The following is a 12,408-nucleotide window of genomic DNA, read 5'->3' on the forward strand; positions in this document are numbered from 1 at the left end:
ATGCTTTATATTTATAAATAAACAAATATATACAACAGTTGTCACCATTTGCTCATTATCAACGGCATTTTCCTCGAATAATTGACCTTTTATCATTCTGCACCGACTGCATCAAATTTCAACGAAGAGAGATCGAATAATGGCGGAAGAAGGACAAGTCATCGTATGTGGCTCCCAGGAAGAAGTGACTCTCAATCTTGACAAGGGCCAAAAGGAGCACAAATTGGTAATTCTCTTCTTTTTTAAAAAATTGATGGATTTTTTTGGTAGAATATTTGGGGAAGTATTTATGTTTGTGAACTGTGTTGAATCTAATGTTTTGGGTTTTTTTTTTTTTTTTTTATTTGGTTGATTTTGGTTTGGCTCTCAGTGGTCAACTGTGTTTTTCGTGAAGAATAATTGTGATGTTGTTCACTTGATGTTGATATTATGTGCAATCTCCGGCCCGATCATTTGTTTACGAAAGGTAAATAAATGATCAGGATGGATGGAATAATTTCAACAATTTTAGGGTCTGCCTAGCTAGAAGTTTTTTCAAATCATAGATTTTGGCTGTTGTATTTGATTGTCGTTAAATTGTTGAGTTGGTAATTGGTATACTATGTGTGTGTATGTATATGGTAGTTTAATTAACATTCTCCTGCGAGTCATGTGTAACTAGGGTTTGACTTTTGAGTTTATTAAACGCCATAGATGATGGTTGAGACCCAACTATTATAAATATTCCTATTACGCTCCCTCACTCAAATGTCCGTTGGGCTTGAAGAGTGATTAGTTGTGCACCGGCTCCCCCGTACAGTGTGCCGGGGTTCCACTTCGAGTTTTTGAGGGGTTTTGAGGTTGTCAGGATTCAAACACGTGACCTATGGTCACACTGGCTCTGATTCCATGATAGATGAACCAACTCAACCAAAACCTTAAGTTGATGGTTGAGGTCCAACTATTATAAATATTCCTATTATGGCCATCTATTTCGGTGGCTGATTGGGCGATCAAACCCCGGACTAGCCAACGCCCAACGGGGTGGCCTAGGTGTGAGCACAAGTTGGTGTAATAAAAGTTGAGTGTCGGGTTTCTGTATAAATATAATTACTCCGTTCCAGTCATTTGTTTACCTTTTCATTTGAGGTGTCTCATTCATTTGTTTACCTTTCTATAGTAGGAGTGTTTTTTATGTATAATTTGATCATCCATACGCATCATGATCCACTTGTCATTGAATACACTAATCACAAGTAGTCCCCTCCCATTTCCTTAATAATTGCGCCAAAATCAAAGGTAAACAAATGACCAGGACGAAGGGAGTACATTAAACTAGGTTATATTGACGTGATCATCGGTTTCATTGAGATTGAGGGTCTCATGTGGTAGTGTGTATATAATGACAGGTTATGATTTTTTTCACTGCTTCCTGGTGTGGACCTTGCCGTTTTGTTGCACCAGGTGTGGCTGAATTGGCTAACATGTACCCAAATGTCAGATTTCTCAAGGTTGATGTTGATGATTTGCCGGTACGTTTTTGCTGCTTATTATTTTTTGCAGAGTTTTTAATTATATGTAGTGTTGATGTTTATTGATCGGTTTGCTAATTGTCTCTTGTAGGATGTCGCTCGAGCATGGAATGTAAGAGCTATGCCGACTTTTACTTTCCTGAAAAACGGAGAGAAAGTTGACGAAGTGGTTGGTGCTACCAAAGTTGCACTTGAAGACGCCATTGAAAAGTATTCGGAGGGTTTAGGTGGCACTACATCAACTTCTGCAATATAATAAGCTGGGAGCTTAACAATGGTTTTCTATGAGCATTCTTTACAATACATTTTGTGTGTTTTAAACATGATTTCTCCATTTGTGGCTGTGACATTGAGACTGGGTGTCTTCATGTTGTAATGTTATAACTATATACATTCCTTGTGTTATTGGGCGTCTCATGTGGTTGTGTTACAATCCCTGCGGGCTGCGGCATGTACATCTTAGCAGGTGCTCTAATTTGTGTTATTCAATAAGTCTCCCTTAAGACGATATTATCATCTTAAACTTAAGACGAGTAAGTATCATATTACTTCTGTACTAGGTAGCACGGACACTCCTCTTAATCAGCCGTCCCGTGTCCGACACCGTGTCCTTGGTATTTGGACATCATTCGGGGTGAATGATGTTCTTTAGACGAGAAATAAGTTGTCGAAAGAGATTGATTAGAAGATGACTTTGGGTGGGAAATGAAAATTAGTTATAGGCAAGGCCAAATTTTACCATCACTTATTTAAATTTAATATCAAATAATTTTAGCAAAAAAAAAAATCGAAAGTTTATAACTATAAAATATATATTTTATTAAATTTAAATAACGTATCCCGTGTCCTAAATTTTATAGGATGCTGTGTCACGTATCCGTATCGTGTCCGTCTCCATATCCGTATCCGTTTTAATTCTACCTAACTTATGTATATAAGAATGTACTAATTTGTGTTATTTGAATGCTAGACAAAGTTGGTACTCATCATGTATTTACACACACACTAACGATATGGCCTATGGGTAGATGTCAATGAGTCATATCCTCATCAAACCTAAAAGAATGCTAGACAAACTTAATACTCTACTTGTATTTTCTCGATTCTATTTACCTAAAATAAAAAGGGTATCGATAATCTTATTTTATGAGAGATTTCATGATACTCAAGGCAAATGTAAGGGTTGAAATATATATTCATTTAGGAAAGCAATTCATGATTCTTGCGTTATCCAAGTTTCATTTGCCAATTTGACATTCTGACGGAGTTCCAACCACCATACTGGGGTGTTTAAGGCCATGGGCAACCACGGGCGGCGGAACCGGGCCTCCGCTTTTGTCAACCCCAAATTTACAAGTTTTATTGATAAAATTTAATACAAATCTCGATATATTGTACATGTGCATTCATAGTTAGGGCCTCATATTTTTATGGTGCACCGGGCCTCCATTTACTTTAAGACGCCCCTGCCACCATATATAGCCAACGTATGACGGATCTTCACAAGTTTTTGTTAACTTTAACCAAATAATTGGACTCATTTGACATGTCTATACCCGATCTTTATTTATGAGATAAAAAATCAAAAATCATATTCAAATTAATTAAATAATTGTTTTTTACCTGGTTTCTATGTCTCGGTTATTCATTTATATTTAATCACATAACACTCATAAATAAGTAAAAGATAAACAATTGCTCAAATTTGTTATGGTTCGATTAGAACACCTTCACAAAAAAATGAAAAAAGGTAAATAAATTATTGGAAGGGAGGATTTATCAATATCGTTCTCAATTTTTTCTACTTGAGCTTATATAAATCGCGTACAATCCTAGGCCTGGATGTGGACCATTCACATCCAAACCTAGGTCTGAACGTGTATGTCGAGCTGACAAGTCTGACCCGACCCGAACTGAGCAAACCTGAGAATTTCCAACCCGAAACCGACTCGACTCGACCCGACCCAATGACAACATGTAACCCGATACGACCATGATCAGTGGCCCAAACCCTACCCCGACCCGATAATGACCCGGCCCAAGACTGACTCGAATAAATTGATGACCCGACAATTATTAAGCTTAATACGGAGTATTGATCAAAATTAAGGTGATTAAGTATTTAGATTGATATGTTTGACAAATAATGAAATAATTAAACTAAATAATGGTTAAAAATCTAAATTTAATGGTCAATAATTGAATTAGTGCGATAAAATAACCAGTCCTGATAATGACTCGGCCCGACCCGATACATCATTTGACCTGAAATGACCCGACCCAATAACGAACCAACCCGACCTGAAAGGGTAGGATGACCCATTATGACCCGAACCAACTTGAACTGACCAAACCCGACCCAACTGACCTAATTGCCACCTCTACGTGTTTGTTCCACGTCCAAACCAAACCGTCCGAAAGGGTAGGATGACCCGATATTAGTTGTTAGTTTCAATTTATCTATTAAATTGTTTGCCGATAATTTGATGGAAATGTTTGGGTCAGAAGGGGCAAATTAGAAAATTCATTACATTGTCGACGTTATTTAGTAATTTATCACGTGAAGTAGCAACTCTTAGAAAATTTGATGGAAATGGTTAGTGCTTAGTGTTGAAAAAGCCCAGGAAATGATTCATCTCTTTGAAAACTATTCTAAAGCCCACGTAGCCTAATAACTAGCTTGGTCCATCCGTGAGTGGGTTAATTGGTCTAGAAATGGGCCTCATCCTGGTGAATATAATGGAGAAAAGACAAATGTTTGCTTTTAGCAACTCTCTTATAGACCGTCCAAAGTTAACATATACGGAGTAATTGCATTCATATTTCAATTTTATTTTGATTACTCGATATCTTATAGTGAATACCGACATATTTAAATATACAAGTTATCAAGATAAAGTATTATGTTACCAAAATAATAATAAAAAAAATTACAATTTATTAACTTATTTAGTTGGGCTTTGTGCCATTAGACTAGTCTTTTGCTAAAAATGGTCCTATAGAACAATTAGTGGTTTGCTTTTTATTAGCAAGAAAGTTTGAAATTTGTTTATATTTAACTCAATTCTTTTATTGTAAACAATTTATTAACTTATTTAGCTGGCAAACTTGACTCGACCCAAACAAATCCAAATCGACCCGCTTGGAACCCGGTTTGACATAACCCAACAAATTAACAACCCGAAACCAACCTGACCCAACCCTTTTCGATCTGACATCCGAACCAATGATCAGTGATCCGAACACGAATTTGAACCCAGTCTGACCCGATATGAACTTGACCCCATGTTACCTATTAGATTGATGGCCCGACACTTATTAAGCTTATTATTGATCAAAATGAAAGGGATATAGTGCTTAGTTTGATACGCTTTACTTAATACTCCGTAATAAAGTAACTATTTGTATACGTATATGGTATAATTTGCGTGCAACAATCGGAAGTGTTCCGGGTATAATTCCAGAGCAGATATTTGTTACCACTCGTGGCTTGTAGAATGATGTCCTTGCTTGAATCCTCCTCTCGGTCTCCTGAAACGATGAACAAACTGAGGGCTCGGCTTTGGACCGAGCGAACTCACTCCGACGCTCAAGTCAGTAAACTTAAGAGATAAGTTGTTGTTACTTGGCTAAATGTATATTGTAGAGAGATAAGGAAGATAATACCAGATGAATAGTGATTCTTAGGTTAAATTGTCGATCCTTTCCTCAATGAGGGTTGAGGAGTATTTATAGACTTTCACCTTTTGTCACGTAGTGGCCAAGTGGCCAAGTGGCTAGCAGGTGGAAAGACCGTTCTACCCTCGGCCGATAGACCTATGGCAGGCCGGCCGAGGGTCCTTGGATATGAGTACGCGGATATGTGCCCTACCGGGTTGCCATGCCGAGACCAGGTGACAGCCGATGGCCGCGACGGCTAAGGGTTGTCTAAGTCGTTGACTTGTTGTGGATATCTTTAACCTTGCTCAATATGTTGACTTGGTCAGCGGTGCAGAATATGCCCCATCAATTTGCCCCCAGCGTAGTCTATGCCGTGGTATGGGCTCCGATGTATGTTGAGCGTATATTCTGCGTAAGTATTTTGCAAAATTTTTCTGCATCGGCTTCTTCTACTGCATCGGCTTCTTCTACTTCGGCCTGGTTCTTATTAGGCCGTACCATATCCCCCCTCCACATGGATGTGTAAAGGGCATCCGATGTGGAAAACAAAGTGACGCTGGCCGAGACCAGGGTTGAGAGTGCCGGTTGTTTTTGATTGCCCCCGGCCGGTGCTACCTAGCTTGGTTGATCATGTGGCCGGCGGAGAGCAGATACCTAGGAATTTGTTGAGGAAGGTGAATAGGCGAAGAGATGTGAACGGGCGTGTTGAAGACGCTTGGTCACTGTTGCATTGATTGACGTTCAACTGTTACAACGATTGACATTCCGTGGTTACATGTCCGACACGTGTCTGTTTGCTGATTGGCTGACGCTTCATGGGTTGTGCCCTGATTGGTCCTTCTTCGTGGGCTTTCCCCTATAAATAGGGCAGTTATTCCGTGAAATTGGCCACCAATTTCATTCTCTCCAAAATTTTCTTCTCTCTAAACTTTCAAGGGCTTCTTTCTCTTCAAATCTTCAGAATCGTTGCGTCGGCTAGTGCTTTTCTTCAAGGTAAACAAACAATTTTTCTCAATCTTTATTTTGTTAATTGTTGCTACCATGTCTACTGCTGACGCCGGGACTAGTACTTCTGCGCCGGGGGGTTCCCCGTCGCGTCTCGATGAGGAGGGGATACTAGACGCCATCCCGATAAGGTCTGGGGGCCCTAGGTCTCCTTCTCCCGTAGTTGATCCACCAATTTTGGAGGAATGGGAGGATGAGGATGATGATGCTGATGATGGTGAGAGGACTCCTTCTGATGGTGAGAGGCCGCCTATCCCGGATCATGGCGAGGCCTGCACGACTGGTCTTGACCGTGTCTGGACCAATAAATTCGCCACTGTTCGGTGGGACTCTTTTCTGAGGCCATTTCTCCTTCGGTGAGGGGTACAAAATTGTTATCCCTGAGGAGGGTCAGGCGGTCTGTTGCCCTCCCCCTGGTCATATCGGCGTATATATCAGGCACATGGAGTATGGGCTCCGGTTTCCTTTGAATAAACACGTCATGGCCATCATCAAAGCTATGAACGTCGCTGTGGCCCAACTGCATCCGTTGGCCATGAGGACGATAGTCGGCTTTGTGTGGCTCTGTCTCTTTAGGGGGGAGACCCCTACAGTTAACTTATTCCGCCGGCTTCATCATCTTCGGCCGTCAATCGCCGGTAAAGTGGGGTGGTACAGCGTGCAGACGGAGCCAGGCTACGTCTCCATGTCCAAGCTTACTTCTTGCAAGGACTGGCAACGGCGATGGATGTATGTCCAAGTGCCGGAGGACTACCCATTGCCTCGGTCTTTCCAGAGCCCTGTTTACTTGCGGTGTGAGAACCGGGGAGAGTATGAGGAATGTATCTCCCGGGGTAAGGTTAAGATGGACGCTTCGATGGTCCCTCTTACTGCGGATGAGAAGCGGGCGATGCAGCTGTTCGATGCTGAGAAGGGATGGCTGCCCCCGACTCAGATTATTCTTCAAGATGAGCTGCTTTGCCGCGTCGGCCTCATACCGGCCCTCAACCAGGGTGAGTGGGGTCGGTGTGAGGCCCATCATTGCCTGTTATGTTCCTGTTTCAGAGCTTTGTTTTACTTCTTTTATGTAACTTTTGTTTGATTTCTTGCAGACCGGTTTGGCCAGGATCTGTCTGAGAGGACCTTGAAGAGGTTAGGGCTTGATAAGGACGAGAAGGTCGTTCAACGGCATCCTACGGCTGACGCGCGTGATCGCAGACTGGCTCCCAACGAACTCATGGAGAAGCAGCTGAAGGCATTGGATCCGGCGGCGGCCCATGCACGGGTTCTCGGAGGCGTGCCGAAGAGAGCAAAGAAAGCAGCGTCCAAGTTGGCGACGACGTCAGTGCCGACTCCCTCTCCGACCCCAGCGGTTCAGAAGGAGCATGTGGAGGTCGTCGATATCTCCGGGGAGGTGGTGACCGTTGCGAGGGGCCCTCCTCTTCCAAATAAGAGAAAAGAGCCACCGTCTGCTTCCACCGTTGTCGAGGAGAAGAGTGACTCAGCCGACCCTCCATTCAAGAGGGTCCAGACTGGTACGGATCTAACTTGCGGTTCGGATTTAGCTGGTTCGTTGGACATTCCTGATGACAGACTTTCTGACGTGTCAATGCATGTTGACATGGATGCTCTGTGTAAATTTTTTGTAGATCCACCGTCGGCAGTCGCCGTTCTCACTGATCGGCAATTAGGGAAGCAGCCTGAGAAGGCTATTGAGAAGGCGGGTGATAGAAATGTCATCGTTGACTCCTCAGTTCAGAAGATTCCTCCCACCGAGCTTGTGGCAGAGGGTGCGAGGATATATAAGAGGCTGGCGAAGTGGACCCAACTAGCCGGCTCCCACATCATGGAGCAGGAAAAGGCCATGGCCCAAGCTGGGCCACTGATCGCAAAGCTTAAGCTTGATCTTTCCGCTGCGAAGGGGGAAGCCGGGAAGGCTAAGCTGGATCTCCTTGCTGCCAAGAAGCGTGTGGAGGAAGCTGAGAAGCTGTTAGTGGCCGAGAGGGCCAAAGTTGAGGATGCTGATGCCGCCACCGCCAAGTTGATGGAGGAGCGGGACAGGTATAAGGGCGCTCATGACGCCGTGGTTGCCAAAAGGGAAGAGTGGAAAGATCTGTTCCATACCCAGTCGGAGGCGCACAGGGACACAAGGGCTATCCTTGCTCAAAAGGAGAAGGATATCGAAATGCTTCAAAATGAGCTTATCCCTAAAATGTGCGCCCAATTCCGGGACCAGGCCGAGGAGGCGACCAGGGAGGCAATCAAGAAGCTCTTCCCCGAAGGCTCCTTCCCTTGGGATAAATTTGACCATCTTCTGGATGAGATGGCCGATGCTGCGGAGAAGGCGGAGGCGGCGAAGACGGCTCAGATAGCTGAGGCCAAGGCGGCCTATGATGCAAAGGTGAAGGAGGCCCAAGAGGAGGCTGAGAGGCTAAAGGCACTTGAAGATGTCGAGCCTTCTCCTGAGCCGGCCACCGAAGATGCTTGCTACACCGATGGAGGGCAAGAACAGGCATAGGGAGACGGGCGGTCGTCACCAGACTCACCCGGCATCTCGGATAGCTTTAGCTGTTCGGGGGCCAACTATTGAGCCTTTCCTCCCTGCCATCTTTTGGCGCTTCAAATGATATGCTTGTAATCTTTTGCTTTTCTTTTCCTTGTTTTGTTGTAAAACTCTTGGTAGGTTGTGTTTAGGCTTATCCCTATGGGGACGGCCGTCGTCTGTATCCTTCTTCTAATCATTTTCAATAAAGTTTGTCTTTTTGGCCCTCGGCTTGGCCGGGGTTTTGATCACAATCCTTCACTTATCTTCTTGCGTTATTAATTGAGTGCCTTTGTCTTTACCGTCGGCATGGCCGAGGTAGTTAGAATTCATATCTCAACTGTGTTTAACGTCTTTTTAAACATGTCGGTATATTGGTTGCTTCATCTTTCACTCTCGGTCTTGGCCGAGGCGTCCGATTTGCGCTTCCCAACCGCCGTTTTGGACATGTTATCGGTCGTTGTGTCCCCGTCGCTCTCGGCTTTGGCCGAGGTAATCGGGGTTACGGCTCGATAGCGTTTCTTCTAGCGTATCGGTCGTTGTGTCCCCGTCGCTCTCGGCTTTGGCCGAGGTAATCGGGGTTACGGCTCGATAGCGTTTCTTCTAGCGTATCGGTCGTTGTGTCCCCGTCGCTCTCGGCTTTGGCAGAGGTAATCGGGGGTTACGGCTCGATAGCGTTTTTTTCTAGCGTATCGGTCGTTGTGTCCCCGTCGCTCTCGGCTTTGGCCGAGGTAATCGGGGTTACGGCTCGATAGCGTTTCTTCTAGCGTATCGGTCGTTGTGTCCCCGTCGCTCTCGGCTTTGGCCGAGGTAATCGGGGTTACGGCTCGACAGCGTTTCTTCTAGCGTATCGGTCGTTGTGTCCCCGTCGCTCTCGGCTTTGGCCGAGGTAATCGGGGTTACGGCTCGATAGCGTTTCTTCTAGAGTATCGGTCGTTGTGTCCCCGTCGCTCTCGGCTTTGGCCGAGGTAATCGGGGTTACGGCTCGATAGCGTTTCTTCTAGCCACGGAGGGGATAAACACTTTGATGGAAAATTTGATGATTCTTCATTAGATATAAACACGCGTTGGGGTGCCGCCAATAGTTTTGGACACCTTCGCCGCTATACAAAGTATTTCCTTAGGTTGTCAGTGTTCCAGTGGCTCATCAAGGGCACACCCTCCATGTCTGTCAGCCGGTATGTACCCGGCCTCATCTCTTCAACCACTTTGTAGGGACCCTCCGATTGGCCGTAAGTCAATTTACCGTGAATATTTCCTTTGTTGGTGGCGGCCGACTTTCTTAGGACTAGATCTCCTACTTTTAAGTCCCTTTTGTGGACTCTTCGGTTGTAGGCTCTTCTCATCCGGTTTTGGTATACTGCCAAGTTGAGGCGTGCTGTATCTCGGCTTTCTTCGACCAGGTCTAGGGAGGCTTTCAGGCCTTCCTCATTTTCGACTGGGTTAAAGGTAGCCGTTCTGAATGTTGGCACCGTCGCTTCAATTGGTAGGATCGCCGGACCGTAGACTAAGTGGAAGGGAGTGTACCCCGTTGCTTCTTTCTCCGTGGTCCGAAGGGACCACAGGACGCCGGGTAGTTCATCGGCCCATCTTCCCTTAAGGTCTTCAACTGTCTTCTTCAAACCGTTGAGGATTGTTTTATTGGCTGCCTCCGCCTGCCCGTTGCTCTGTGGGTGGCAGACGGAGGAGTATGCAAACTTGATGTCAAGCTCTTCTAACCAGTTCATTATCAGGTCACTCCAAAACTCTCGGCCGTGGTCAAATACCATGACTTGGGGCAATCCGAAACGAGTTATAACATTTTCCCAGATTACCTTTCTGACGGCCGCTGTGGTCTTTGCCGGTACTGCTACAGCTTCAACCCATTTGGTGAAGTAATCAACGGCGACGATCAAGAACTTTCTTCCTCCGGAGGCCGTTGGAAACGGCCCTAGCATATCCATCCCCCACTGTGCGAAAGGAAGGGGACTAAGCACCGGTTGTAGGTCCCGGGAAGGAGCGTGTATCACCGGGGCATGCATCTGACAGTTCGTGCACTTCTTGGTCTTTGTTCTGGAATCTTCAAGCATGGTGGGCCAGAAGTAGCCGGCTCGGAGAGCTTTGTGGGCTAGTGTTCTTGCCCCCATGTGGTGTCCACAGATGCCTTCGTGGATCTCTGTCAGTATCAGCTCCGCGTCGGCTGGACCGACACATTTCAAGAGTGGTCTTATTACGGACCTTCTGTACAGTTCCCCTTCGAACACCAAGTACCTGGCGGCGATCCTTTTTATCTTGGCCGAGAGATTGCGGTCCTCCGGCAACTCACTTGTAAGTTTGTATTTCATTATCGGAGTCATCCACGTTGTCTCGGTCTCTATGTTGCCCACCATGCCGACGGTCTCAGTGATGCTCTTCGCATTCCTCGATATCTACCAAAGCACGGTTGGTGACATTCTTGATGGTTGAGCTGGCAAGTTTTGAGAGAGCGTCGGCCCGGTTGTTCTCAGATCTGGGAACGCATTGGATTTGGAAAGATTTCAATTTTGCTATGTCAGCTCTCACCCTTTCTAGGTACCTTACCATCCCGTCGTCCCGAGCCTCAAACTCTCCTCTGATTTGGTTAGTAACCAACAGTGAGTCTGTTTTCAACACAATGTGTTCTGCTCCGGCAGCCCTAGCTAGCTCGACTCCGGTTATCACCGCCTCGTATTCGGATTCGTTGTTCGAGGCCGAGAAGGTAAATTTTAAGGCATACTCAAACTCGTCCCCGTTTGGGCTGATGATAAGGATGCCGGCTCCTGAGCTGTTCGTCGTGGAGGAGCCGTCGGTGTAAACCTCCCATACACCTGGGTTTGGTTCTTCTTGATATGTGCATTCGGCCAGGAAATCTGCAAGTGCTTGCCCCTTTATCGAAGGCCTTGGTTTGTCTTCGAATGCCGAAGCCGTGAGAGTTCCACCGCCCATTTGATGAGCCTACCGGATTGTTCGAATTTTTCCAAAGCTTTCTCCAATGGCTGGTCGGTTAGGACCGTCACGGGATGTGCGTCGAAGTAGGGTTTTAACTTCCTCGCGGCAACGACGACGGCGAAGGTCGCTTTTTTTCAATTAGTGGGTAATTTCTCTCGGCGGGCAACAGCGTATGGTTGACAAAGTAGATTGGGTGTTCTTTGTTTGTCTTCTTCCTCGATGATCACGACCGACCGTGGCCGAGGTAATCGCTATGTATAGGTATAGCGTCTCCCCGATCGGCCCGGGACGAGTTGGGAGAGTCCGAAGATGAGCTTTCGATTGCTTGAAAGCGTGCTCTGTTCCTCCCCCCAGCTGAAGTCTTTATTCCCCTTCAACACTTTGAAGAATGGGGTGCTCTTGTCGGCTGACCGAGAGATGAAACGGGCGAGAGCCACCATTCTCCCGGTCAGCATCATAACCTCTTTTCGATTCCTTGGCTCCGGCAGGTCTAGGATTGCTCGGACTTTGTCTGGATTGGCGTCGATGCCTCTGGCACTGACAAGCACACCGAGGAATTTACCTGCCCGGACACCGAAGTTGCATTTCATTGGGTTGAGCTTCATCTTGTATTTCCTTAGTGAACAAAATGTCTCGTGTAAATCGGCCAGGTGCTCGCTGTCAGACTTGCTTTTCACAATAGCATCGTCGACGTAAGCCTCAATGTTTCGCCCTTTTTGATTTTGGAACACTTTGTCCACCAGTCTTGTATACGTTGCGTCGGCG

General features: G+C 45.8%; 1 protein-coding gene across 1 annotated transcript; it reads left to right on the plus strand.

The window, feature by feature from the left end:
• Positions 1-17: 17 nt before the first annotated feature.
• On the plus strand, positions 18-1,928 carry LOC141652046 (thioredoxin H1-like). The gene is made up of 3 exons (XM_074459702.1): positions 18-226; positions 1,389-1,511; positions 1,603-1,928. The coding sequence occupies exons 1-3, from the start codon at positions 140-142 to the stop codon at positions 1,765-1,767; spliced, it is 375 nt and encodes a 124-aa protein (XP_074315803.1). The 5' UTR covers positions 18-139; the 3' UTR covers positions 1,768-1,928.
• The last annotated feature ends 10,480 nt before the right edge of the window (positions 1,929-12,408 follow it).

This window comes from Silene latifolia, chromosome 4, assembly GCF_048544455.1.
Source record: "Silene latifolia isolate original U9 population chromosome 4, ASM4854445v1, whole genome shotgun sequence".
NCBI classification, from domain to species: domain Eukaryota; kingdom Viridiplantae; phylum Streptophyta; class Magnoliopsida; order Caryophyllales; family Caryophyllaceae; genus Silene; species Silene latifolia.

What these genes read in the sequence shown, in the direction of transcription:
- LOC141652046 (XM_074459702.1), top strand. Translation starts at nt 140, where the DNA reads ATGGCGGAAGAAGGACAAGTCATCGTATGTGGCTCCCAGGAAGAAGTG. An exon ending in GCCAAAAGGAGCACAAATTG is followed by an intron (nt 227 to 1,388) that starts GTAATTCTCTTC and finishes ATATAATGACAG; the next exon opens with GTTATGATTTTTTTCACTGC. An exon ending in TTGATGTTGATGATTTGCCG is followed by an intron (nt 1,512 to 1,602) that starts GTACGTTTTTGC and finishes TGTCTCTTGTAG; the next exon opens with GATGTCGCTCGAGCATGGAA.